This window comes from Lithobates pipiens, unplaced genomic scaffold, assembly GCF_037356315.1.
Source record: "Lithobates pipiens isolate NorthernLeopardFrog02 unplaced genomic scaffold, aLitPip1_a1.2 Scaffold_16, whole genome shotgun sequence".
NCBI classification, from domain to species: domain Eukaryota; kingdom Metazoa; phylum Chordata; class Amphibia; order Anura; family Ranidae; genus Lithobates; species Lithobates pipiens.
The window spans coordinates 99,271,624-99,284,443 of NW_027507748.1; the positions used below are offsets into that span (position 1 = coordinate 99,271,624).

The 12,820-nt window shown below is 42.9% G+C and overlaps 1 protein-coding gene across 2 annotated transcripts in view; it reads right to left on the minus strand.

Annotated features, from left to right (window-relative positions):
- Positions 1-314: 314 nt before the first annotated feature.
- Positions 315-12,820, minus strand: part of STX19 (syntaxin 19) — a 29,107-nt gene continuing 16,601 nt past the window's right edge. For both annotated transcript variants that reach the window (XM_077480170.1, XM_077480169.1), the window contains one exon: positions 315-1,296. In XM_077480170.1, the coding sequence (XP_077336296.1) occupies positions 383-1,246 (864 nt within the window). In that variant the 5' untranslated portion in view covers positions 1,247-1,296 and the 3' untranslated portion in view covers positions 315-382. The remainder of the gene's footprint in view (positions 1,297-12,820) is intronic.

Consider the following 12,820-nt stretch of genomic DNA (forward strand, 5'->3'; position numbering starts at 1 on the left):
AATTTACACAATCCCCCCATCAGATTCAAGCCGTCTATGGCAGGCCATAGCTTTGATTATTTAGCTTACAACTGGACTTATTTAATCAGTGCCGGCAGCAATAATGTTCAAAGTATAATGATTCTCTTCAGCCACCCATATTTTCGTTTTTAAAGTCAAGTCAGTGATCACTGATTGGTTTCTTCACCTTGTAACATCATAAGTTGTTGTTTGCACAGCTTAGCTGTATCAGCCCTTTACCGCCTACCTGTATGATGAAGCTCTTAAGTTGTGTAAAAACGGGTTTATCACTTAACACAATTTCTCTGTTAAGATTATGGATATCTTGGTTTAATACAAAATTAAATAATGTAAACATGGCAAGTCAAATATCAGTGAAACATTAACAGCAAGGACAACAGCAGCATAACATCCTGCAAGGGTTTTTCCTTTTGTATTTAACAGCCAATTTAAACTTCTCGTTGGTCTTTTGGACATAGTCTTGTGTATTTTGTGTGGCCATTTCAATATTGTTCAAGAGTTCCCCTTGTTCCTCCACTAAGATATAAATTTGGAGAAAGAGGTCCCTTAGGTCCTTCATTTGATGTTCTAGGCTAATCAGCTCTTTGTGTCTTTGCTCAATTTCATTTAATTGTCCTTTAGTGATGTTGGCTTCGGTGAGCAGGTTCTCATTGAAGACATCCCATTTGCCTTGCTCCACCATTTTGTTCACTTCCTCCTCGCTTACTTCCCTCCCTGCTACCTCCAGTTGTCTTATGATAAATGTTTTACATTTTCCTTGCTTTTTAGCAATTATGTCATTATAGTGAAACATTGCTGTTTGAAAACTTCTAAACAGTGAAGCATGGTGGGTCTTCAGAATCCTGGCAACACTGGATGACTGGCCAAAGTCTGTTTCTGCTTTTTTTACCTGTAGTAATAAAGTGTCCAGGCGCTTCTTAATGTTTTCCGCTTGGACTTTGATGTCCTTTGTAATATTGCTCTCCTTCTTCAGAACGCTGAACCTTCTCATGGAGGAGACCAGGACCTGCTGCTGCTTTTCAAATTTGACCACATTCTGTGAAAGCTCATTAATGTGATTTTGAAGTTTTTTAATGTCATGTAAGTAGCCCTCGATGACAGGCTCCCGTTCAAAGATGACAGCTTGCTGATGTAGGTCTGTAGGTTCTTCACTAGAATTCTCAGTTTTCTGGGAAGCTTCAAGGTCTTTTGCCCTTTGCATTAGCTCCTGAAGGCGATCCTTCATTTTGGCAGTGATGTGGTGAAGCAATTGTCTGTCTAGATAGCCTCCAAGGCCTAGAAATAAAATAAGGAAAAAAAAATTAAAAATGTGCTTACGAGAGGAGATACTCATGCGTAATTTTCATCCCTGCTGGTTAAAGAATAGTAGAATATTAAAGAAGGTATAAACTAAATATCTATTCTGTGCTGTTAATATAAAGTTACACTGTCACTTTGCAAGTTTAACGCTATGTGACACTGTGGGGGGGGATTTCCTAAAACTTGAGCATGTAAAATCTGCTGCAGCTCTGCGTAGAAACCAATCAGCTTCCAGGATTTATTGTCAAAGCGTAAAGTGATATTAAAGTCTTATTATTTTTTGTTTAAAAATAACAAACATGTTATACTCACCTCCTCTGTGTAGTGGTTTTGCACAGAGCAGCACGGATACTCCTCTTCTCAGGTCCTTCGCTCGCGCTGCTTGCCCCTCCCTTCTGCCGAGTGCACCCAAAGCAAGCAGCTTACTATTGAGGAACCTGAGCCAAGCCGCTGCTCTTTGTGTTCAGACACAGAGCTGCGGTTCGGCTCCGCCCCATCTCTCTCCTCATTCACTCCCTAACTTTAGAGCCAATGCCACCCGCTGCTGTCTCAACCAGTGAGGAGGGAGAGTCCCTGGACTTCATGGCTCTCATGCAACATTGCTGGTTCAAGATGGGGCTCAGGTAAGGCTGAGGGGGGCTGCTGCACACAGAAGGCTTTTTTGTCTTAACCAGTTGTGGATCACCCACCGTACATTTACTGCATCAGATCACGTACCTAGTACATGATCTGAAACTTTTGGGTCTGGGGGGGTATCTGCCGCTGGCAACCTGCTCCCGCTGTGATCACACTCAGCAGGAGCCCAGCGGCGTGTACTTTCAACTCGATGTTTGCTGGCACCTGCCAGTTAAACAGGACACAGGCAGAAGGACAATCTGCCTATGTAAACAAAGCAGGTTGTCGTTCTGTCAGAAGAGAAGGCACAGATCCTGTGTTTCTGCTGAGCAGGAACATGGATCTTTGCCTTCCCCTAGTCTAAGCACCTCCCAAACAGTGAGTAAGCACAACCTATGCACTAGAGCTGCACGATTCTGGCAAAAATGAGAATCACAATTTTTTTGCTTAGATAGATAGATCACAATTCTCTCACGATTCTCACGGCGTAACATCACCTTTCACATTAACATAAAAAAAAATTGTGCTAATTTTACTGTTTTGTTTTCTTTTTATTTATTAAAGTGTATTTTTTTCCAAAACAATTGCATTTGAATGACTGCTGGGCAAACACAGTGTGACAAAAAATATTGCAGCAATTGCCATTATATTCCCTAGGGTCTCTGCTAAAATTATATATATTTATATATATATATATATATATATAATGTTTGGGGGTTCCCAGTAGTTTTCTAGCAAAAAATATTGATTTTAACTTAAGAAAGAAGTGTCAGAAAAAGATTTAGACTTTAAGTGGTTAAACTTCCTGCATTTACACTGGTTGAAAGCTTGGCAGACTGCCCAGATTATTTGTTTACACAAGAAGTTCTATCCCTTTGATCTTATAAGTAAGTTAGTTACAATGTTTCAAGTTTTAAACTTGGCAGATTGACAGCTGAGTGAGCAGGTAATCTCTCCACTTGTTTATATGAAAGAATCGTCTACTCTCAGCGGGAGAGATTGTCAGGGGAGTTAATCGAGATCGCGTATTTTTTAACGATTAATCGCGCAGCTCCACTAGGCACACAGTTAACCCTTTGGTCGCCCCTGATGTTAACTCCTTCTCAGCCAGTAACAGTGCATATTTTTTAGCACTGATCAGTGTATTAGTGTCACTTGTCCCCAAAAATTGTCAGTTAGATTTCCAATTTGTCCACTGCAATATCACAGTCCTGCTATGCCGCCATTACTAGTAAGTCGCTGATCACCGCCATTACTAGTAAAAAATAAATAAAAATATCCCATAGTTTGTAGGCGCTATAACTTTTGCGCAAACCAATCAATGTACACTTATTGGGATTTTTTTTTACCAAAAATATGTAGCCAAACACACATTGGCCCAAATTAGGGAACTTAACCTTATTAAGGAACTTAACTTAATTAACCCCTTCACAGCCATGCATCATTTTTTAACACTGATCACTGTATCAGGGTCCCCAACAAGTGTCAAAAGTGTCAGTTAGGTGTCTGATTTGTCCGCTGCAATATCACAGTCCCACTATAAGTCACTGATCACCGCCATTACTAATAAAAAACAAAAATCTAAATATTCCATAGTTTGTAGACACTTATTGGGATTCAAATATGTAGCAAAATACATATTGGCCTAAAAATAAATGATTTTTTAATTTCTTTTTTATTGGGTATGTTTTATAGCAGAAAGTAAAAAATATTGTTTTGTTTTTTTTCAAAATTGTCAGTCTTTATTTGCTAACAGCGCAAAAAATAAAAACCGCAGAGGTGATCAAATACCACGAAAAGAAAGCTCTATTTGTGGGAAAAAAAGGTACAAAAATGTTGTTTGGGTACAGTGTCGCATGACCATGCAATTGCCAGTTAAATTGTCATATCGCAAAAAGTGGTCTGGTCATGAAGGTCAAGTGGTTAATGCTTAGAATGCTTTAACCTCCCTGGCGGTATGATTATTTCAGATTTTAGGTGTTAAAAGCGGTACAATTATTTTGCATGAAAATTTGGCGTTTTATATTATAGTCCTGTAATTCTAAGGCCGCGTACACACGCGGGGACTGTTCGCTGAAACTGTCCGCTGAAACCAAGTTTCAGCGGACAGTCCGCTCGTGTGTGGGCTTTCAGCGGACAGTTTCAGCGAACAGTCCGCTGAACAAGGTTTTTCGGAAATTCCGAAAAACTGTCCGCTGAAACCTTGTTTCAGCGGACAGTCCCCGCGTGTGTAGGCTTGTTCGTCAAACAAAGTTGCGCGCATGCTCAGAAAGGATTTTCACGCCGAAAGTTATAATGCAGTGTATAGGACGTCGTATTTTTCGTCCCGTCGTACGTGCCGTTCACGTCATCGCGCACGGTTTCAGCAAACTGTTCGTCCGTCGTGTGTGGCCATGTCCGTCCATGCTAATTTTGAGCGGACTGTTTGCCGAAACTGTTTGACGGACAAAGTTGGGCGAACAGTCCCCGCGTGTGTACGCGGCCTTAGGAATAACTCACTTAAATCTGTCCAAACCAGAGTCCAGCAGACATCCCGGGTATGATAAAGTTTGAAAAATGAAATCATAAATTATAATATAATAAATAACTATAAATAATTGTACCAAATAATAATATAACAATAATAAAAATTATTAAATAATGTAATCAAATCAAAAAATTGTCGCTGTCATTACTTTTTAATATTTGATGACGGATCTCCCCACAGATCGCTATCCCTCAATTCTACGAGTGATTCTAATTTATTATCGCTGTTTTCTAGCTGGTCTAAAACCATTTTTGATGTACAGTGACAGTTTTGGTTGCTATGGACAATCTCCAGTTTCCAGGCATAAAGAACAGTTTTTATAAAACTGCATGCAGTACACTGGGCAGACCACTAGGGACAAAGGGGACGTGAAATAATTACATACAGCAATGTAATCTGTAAGATTACATTATACTGTTTGTATACTGTGTGTTTTACTTTTTGAATTTAGCGCCGATCTCCATCCCTGTGCATTGCAATGCTCGCAGGGAACGGAGATCGGCTCCGTGATAGATCCGGCAGAGGACAAGCCACTCGTACAGCGGGGGGACATCGCTGGATCCAAGGGAGAAGGTAAGTAACATCTCCCTGCATTCAGCAATGCGGTCCCGAGTCGGGCTCGGGGGTTACCGCTTTTGGTACAAAACTTCCACCCTGAGCCAGACTCGGGAACACCGCCAGGATTAAAGTCCAGCCTAAGCTCATTTGGCTGGGCTTTGCCTATGGATCACAGGACTGCAATTAGTTTTGCACTTCTGTGACCTGTTTTCAGCAGAGAGCGGGCTGAAGGGGGCAGAGTGAAGAGCTGCTGATTGACAGTCTGCAGCTCTCTGCTCCGGGATCTGTGGGAACTGAGCAATCGGCGATGTTCGATCACTTGGTTCTCAGGGTAGAGGCACCGGGGGACAGATGAAGCACCAGACCAATGCTGCATCCACCTTGGTAAGTATAAAACAGCAAAAAAAATAAAAAATCTTTTAAGATAAAAAACAAAACAAAAAAAAAACCGTCTGTCTTTAGAGCCACTTTAATTGAACAAATTGAAGTTAGAAGCTGATTGGCTACCCTGAACAGCTGCACCAGATTCTGGGTGCTTCCGTTTTAGTAAATCGCCCCCTCTGTATCTAAAGAAGCTCTACATCTAAGGGGTAGATCTGAAATGAGTGGAAGCTCTGCTGATTTTATCATCCAATCATGTGCCAGCTAAAATGCTGTTTTTGAGTTTCCTTGCAAGACCCCTCAGATCTACAGCGACTTTACTTCCAAGTGCAATTTCAAGTGCACTTTAACCACTTCAGGACCGCCGTATTGCCAATGTACGTCAGCACAATGGCACAGGCAGGCAGAATCACATACATCTACGTGATTGCCTTCCAGCGGGTGGGGGGTCCGATCGGACCCCCTGCCGCTGGTTACGGCGGTCCGATTCGGTCCAGGAGCGCTCCGTGATGAGGGGATGGCCGTTGGTTTTCGGCCACCCCCTCTGGATCGCTCCTGGCCAATGAGAAGCTTCCTCCCCTGTGTATTGTTTACACAGGAAGGAGGAAGTGATGTCATTCTCCTCGGGGCGGTCTTTTTGACCGGACTACGAGGAGAAGAGTAAAAGTAAGTGTGCACCAACACTACACTGACATGTAGGTACACACAGGCACACAAACCCCCCCCCCGATCCCCCCCCCGATCCCCCCCCGATCGCCCCCCGATCCCCCCCCGCCCCCCCTCCCCCCCCAGTCACAGTGTCACTGATTGCATTGATCATTTCTTTACTGATCAATGCATTCAGTGTCAGTTGTGACAGTAAAAACTGTCAGGACAGTTAGTGTTAGGTCCAGGGTAGCCCCCTATCACCCCCCAATAAAGATTTAACCCCCTGATTGCCCCTAGAGTTAACCCTTTCACCCCCTTTTGCCAGTGTCACTAAGCGATCATTTTTCTGATCGCTGCATGTGTCGCTAGGTAGCTAGTTATTTTTTTAGGTTCACCGCCAGGTTTTTATATCGCTAGGTACCCCGATATACTACCCAATAATGGGTTTAACCCCCTGATTGCCGCTAGTTAACCCTTTCACCCCCTTTTGCCAGTGTCACTAAGCGATCGTTTTTCTGATCGCTGCATTAGTGTCGCTACAGTCGCTAGGTAGCTAGTTATTTTTTTAGGTTCACCGCCAGGTTTTTATAGCGCTAGGTACCCCGATATACTACCCAATAATGGTTTTAACCCCCTGATTTCCGCTAGTTAACCCTTTCACCCCCTTTTGCCAGTGTCACTAAGCGATAATTTTTCTGAACGCTGCATCAGTGTCGCTAGTGTCGCTAGGTAGCTAGTTATTTTTTTAGGTTCACCGCCAGGTTTTTATAGCGCTAGGTACCCCGATATACTACCCAATAATGGTTTTAACCCCCTGATTGCTGCTAGTTAACCCTTTCACCCCCTTTCACCAGCGATCACAGTATAAGTGTCACTGGTGACGCTGGTTAGCCAGTTAGTTATTTAGGTTCCCCGTCAGGTTTTTATATAGCGCCAGGGACCCCCATATACTACCTAATAAAAATTTGAACCCCCTGATTGCTCCTAGTTAACCCTTTCACCACTGATCACCGTATAAGTGTTACGGGTGACTCTGGTTAGTTTGTTTTTTATAGCATCAGGGCACCCACCATTTATTACCCAATAAAGGTTTAACCCCCTGATCACCCGGCGGGTGATATCAATTAGGTTTTAGGGTCAGGGTCTGCGTCGCCCCAGGCAGCGCTAGGTTAGTGCCAGTACCGCTAACACCCACACGCAAAGCATACACCTCCCGTAGTGGTATAGAATCTGAACAGATCAATATCTGATCTGATCAGATCTATACTAGCGTCCCCAGCAGTTTAGGGTTCCAAAAAAACGCATTGTTAGTGGGATCAGCCCAAATACCTGCTGGCACCTGCGTTTTGCCCCTCTGCCCAGCCCACCCAAGTGCAGTATCGATCGATCACTGTCACTTACAAAACACTAAACACATAACTGCAGCGATCGCAGAGTCAGGCCTGATCCCTGCCATCGCTAACAGGTTTTTTGGTAGCATTTTATATTCAAATCCGGAAGGCAGTGCTTGGTTTTCGGGGTCCCGTACGTGGCTAGGCTCCCAAAAAGTCCCCCACATGTGGTATCCCCGTACTCGGGAGAAGCAGCAGAATTTATTTTGGGGTGTAATTTGACTTCTGCCCATAGCATGTGTGAGCAATATATCATTTAGTGACAACTTTGTGCAAAAAAAAAAAAGTTTGTAATATTCCCGCAACTTTTGGCAAAATATAAAATATTCCATGGACTCAACATGCCTCTCAGTAAATAGCTTGGGGTGTCTACTTTCCAAAATGGGGTCATTTGGGGGGGTTTTGTGCTATTTTGGCATTTTATGGACTTCGAAACTGTGATAGGTAGTGAGGAGTTAAATCAAAAATTTGCACCCTTAGAAATCCTGAAGGTGGTGATTGGTTTTCGGGGTGCCGTGCGCGACTAGACTCCCAAAAAGTCGCACACATGTGGTATCCCCGTACTCAGGAGAAGCAGCAGAATGTATTTTGGGGTGTCATTTCACATATGCCCATAGCATGTGTGAGCAATATATCATTTAGTGACAACTTGGTGCAAAAAAAAAAAAGTTTGTAATATTCCCGCAACTTGTGGCAAAATATAAAATATTCCATGGACTCAACATGCCTCTCAGTAAATAGCTTGGGGTGTCTACTTTCCAAAATGGGGTCATTTTGGGGGGTTTTGTGCTATTTTGGCATTTTATGGCCTTCGAAACTGTGATAGGTAGTGAGGAGTTAAATCAAAAATTTGCACCCTTAGAAATCCTGAAGGTGGTGATTGGTTTTCGGGGTGCCGTGCGCGACTAGACTCCCAAAAAGTCCCACACATGTGGTATCCCCATACTCGGGAGAAGTAGCGGAATATATTTTGGGGTGCAATTCCACATATAACCATGGCATGTGTGAGCAATATATCATTTAGTGACAACTTTTTGTCATTATTTAATCCCTTAGGACAAAAAAAATAAATATTCAATGGGCTCAACATACCCATCAGCAATTTCCTTGGGGTGTCTACTTTCCAAAATGGGGTCATTTGGGGGGGATTTGTACTGCCCTGCCATTTTAGCACCTCAAGAAATGAGATCGGCAGTCATAAATTAAAAGCTGTGTAAATTCCAGAAAATGTACTCTAGTTTGTAGACGCTATAACTTTTGCGCAAACCAAAAAATATACGCTTATTGACATTTTTTTTACTAAAGACATGTGGCTGAATAAATTTTGCCCTCAATGTATGACTAAAATTTAGTTTATTCGATTTTTCTTATAACAAAAAGAAGAAAATATCTTTTTTTTTCGAAATTTTCGCTCTTTTTCCATTTATATCGCAAAAAAAAAAAATCGCAGAGGCAATCAAATACCATCAAAAGAAAGCTCTATTTGTGGGAAGAAAAGGACGCAAATTTCGTTTGGGTGCAATATTGCATGACCGCGCAATTACCAGTTAAAGCAGCGCAGTGCGAAATTGCAAAAAGACCTCTGGTCCTTAAGGTATTTATTGGTCCGGAGCTGAAGTGGTTAAAGTGCACTTGCAGTGCAAAGTGGATTTTCCTTTAGTAAATAACCCCCATGGTGTTGGCTAATGTCGGAGTCTAGAGAAACCAGTGCATTTTACCCCCTCTTTCATGTGACATTGCTCAGCCTAATGATTCACTTCTAGACCTGAGCACTGAAAAATAGAATGAGGTCACATGCCCCCAATACCACTCCCTAGAAATATTTTCCTAGGGAGTGGGATGAAAAAAAAGGCAGTGTAAAATAGAAATGGAAAACTTGCTCAAATGTTTATAAAATGTAAATTTTTTTTTTCATTTTGTGAATAGTACAAAATCAATAAATATCCACAACTCATATCTCAATTGCTCTTGATATTTTCAGTACAAATACATAATTACCAAATATGTCTAGACACATAATTATATGTGCTTACAACAAACAAATGAAAAAAAAAAAAAAAAAAACAATTTCACGTTTGTAAATAAGCAACACACTAAAAACCTACAATTCAGGGTTAAAGAAAATTATAGTCACCTGGGTGGATGCATCATCGATCTGATGCTTCATCTGGTCCCTGTAGCATATGCATACCACAAATTACACCCCAAAACACATTCTGCTATTACTTCCGAGTACGGTGATGCCACATGTGTGAGACTTTTACACAGCGTGGCCTCATACAGAGGCCCAACATGCAGGGAGCGCCATCAGGCGTTCTGGAGCACCCTGGCCAATTCTGACATTTCTCTCCTACATGTAGAAATCATCATTTATTTGCTAGAAAATTTCATAGAACCCCAAAACACTATACATGTTTTTTCAGCAAAGACCCTAGAGAATACAATTGTGGTCGTTGTAACTTCTTATCTCACACGGTATTTGCGCAGTTTGTTGGGAAAAAAACAGTTTTGTGCTTTAAAAAAAAAAAACAGTAAAGTTAGCCCAATGTTTTTGCATAATGTGAAAGATGAAGTTATGCTGAGTAAATAGATACCTAACATACCTTCAAAATTGCACACGCTCGTGGAATGGCGCCAAACGTCGCTACTTAAAAATCCCCATAGGTGATGCTTTAAATTTTTTTACTGGTTACATGTTTTGGGTTACAGAGGAGGTCTAGGGCCAAAATTATTGCTCTCGCTCTAACGTTCGCAGTGATACCTCATATGTGTGGTTTGAACACCGTTTTCATATGTAGGCGGGACTTACGTATGCGTTCGCTTCTGCATGCGAGCACATGGGGACAGGGGCGCTTTAAAATTATTTTCTTTTTTTATTGTTCATTTTACCTTATTTATTTTAGTTTGACACTTTTTCCCCAAAAATAATTTTTTTTATTACTTTTATTCCTATTACAAGGAATGTAAACAATCCTTGTAATAGGAATATGGCATGACAAGTCCTCTTTACAGTGAGATATGAGGTCAATAAGACCCCACATCTCACCTCTAGGCTGGGAAGCCTGAAATAAAAAAAAAAAAAAATTCTGGCTTTGATCATATTGGCAAGTCGGTAGAAGCACCGGAGGGTGGCAGGGGGTATTTCCCCTCTTGCCTCCTGTAAGAATGATCAAGCAGCGGAACAGCCATTATGATCATTCTTATGGTGTAGGGAATCGCTGGCTGAAAAAGCTGATATCTGAATGATGCCTGTAGCTACAGACATCATTCAGATATCCCAGCACAAAGTCAAGGAACATCATATGACGGCTGGCGGGCGGGAAGTGGTTAAAATGCATTTATTTTTTTTTAACACAAAGTTGTCCATTTATACAGTATTTCTAACACATAGCATGTACATACCAAAAATGACACCCCAAAATAGATTCTCCTGCTCCTCCTGAGTACGGCGATAACACGTGGGTAAGACTTCCACAGCCTGGCAACATACAGAGGCTGAGTACAGCCAAGCATGGCTGAGCATGCCCAAGCATGGCTCGGTATCACCGAGTATTGCAGGGTATCACTGAGTATGGCTGGGTATTGCAGGGTATCACAGAGTATGGCCGAATATGGCTGGGTATTGCAGCGTATCACCGGGTATGGCTGGGTATTGCAGGGTATCCCTGACTATGGCTGGGTATTGCAGGGTATCCCCGACTATGGCTGGGTATTGCAGGGTATCACCGAGTATGGCTGGGTATTGCAGAGTATGGCTGGGTATTGCAGAGTATGGCTGGGTATTGCAGGGTATCACTGCGTATGGCTGGGTATCACCAAGTATGGCTGGGTATCACTGAGTATGGCTGGGTATGGCAATTTATGGCAGAGTATTGGCAGGGTATTGTAGGCTAATGTAGAGTATTGCTGGGTATTGCAGAGTATTGCTGGGTATTGCAGGGTATTGGCAGGGCATTGCTGGGTATTGCAGAGTATTGGCAGGGCATTGCAGAGTATTGGCAGGGTATTGCAGAGTATTGACAGGGCATTGCAGAGTATTGACAGAGCATTGCAGAGTATTGGCAGGGTAATGCAGAGTATTGGCAGGGCATTGCTGGGTATTGCAGAGTATTGGCAGGGAATTGCAGGGTTAATTGTCGGTGAGCAGCGCTGTGGGCACTGCAGATCCAGCCCACATCGCTGCTGACACCGATCTCTCCCATCTCACTGTACCGATCGGTACAGAGAGGGGAGTGAGGAACCGGCGTCATAACATGACGCCGGTTTGTTTACAAGTGAACGCTCCATCATTTGATGGAGCGATCACGTGGTAAGCGGCCGCGATGAGTGGCCGTTTACTGTGCTCCGTGATGCGCCGGGTCCTGTGGACCCCGGTGCTCACAGAGGCTCTCGAGTGCTCGCCCCAGGGGGCGCGCAAGAGCGGAATTCTGGGAGGACGTTATAGTACATCCTCCCAGAGTTAAGCAACCGCCCGGTAGCCGTCATTCGGTTGTTAAGTGGTTAAAATATTTACAAAAATGTGAGGGGTGTACTTACTTATGTGAGATACTGCATGTCCATTCAAACTGTGTGTGTTTGCATTTTTATTCAATTTCTTCACGGTCACAAAGGAGCTGACAAGCCCCCAATGCAATAGAACAGATGCAGTAACAGGTACTCTTTATGAAGACAAAAGAGGTCTATTAGGCCCCTTTCACACTGAGGCATTTTTCAGGCGCTACAGCGCTAAAAATAGCGCCTGTATAGCGCCTGAAAAAAGCGTCTCCTTTCACTCCAGTGTGAAAGCCGAAGGGCTTTCACACTGGAGCGGTGCGCTAGCAGGATGTTAAAAAATGTCCTGCTAGCAGCATCTTTGGAGCGGTGAAGGAGCGGCTATAGCCTTTTTCGGCCGCTAGCAGGGGGGGTTAAAACCGCCCTGCTAGCGGCCCAATACCGCCGCTAAAATGGCGGTAAAGCGCCTCTAAAAATAGTGCCGCTTTTGCGCTGACGCCCACATCGCCCAAGTGTGAAAGGGGCCTTAGAGAGACATTTAGGAACCACCATTACTAACTTGTTGTTATTGAAGATACGGGCTCAAGGACTGTCATCCTGATTTTGGTAAACTTCCTAAATGACTCACTAATCCGGACCAAACATTCAGCCAGTACATTCTGTGTTTAGCTGTGAAGAAACTGTCTATGAGCATTGACACTTGTGTTTACCAGGCTGCAGGAAAAGCTTGTGAACACACATTGGGTTCAACCCTTCCCATTCCACTCAAATTCATAAAATAACACAGTAGCACAAACCTAGCAGCAACACAATTACTTATCCTGCTGCTAAGTTTGTAATTTCCCTGAAAAGTTCTTTAAAAGGTCATGTGAATGTGAACTTCAGATAA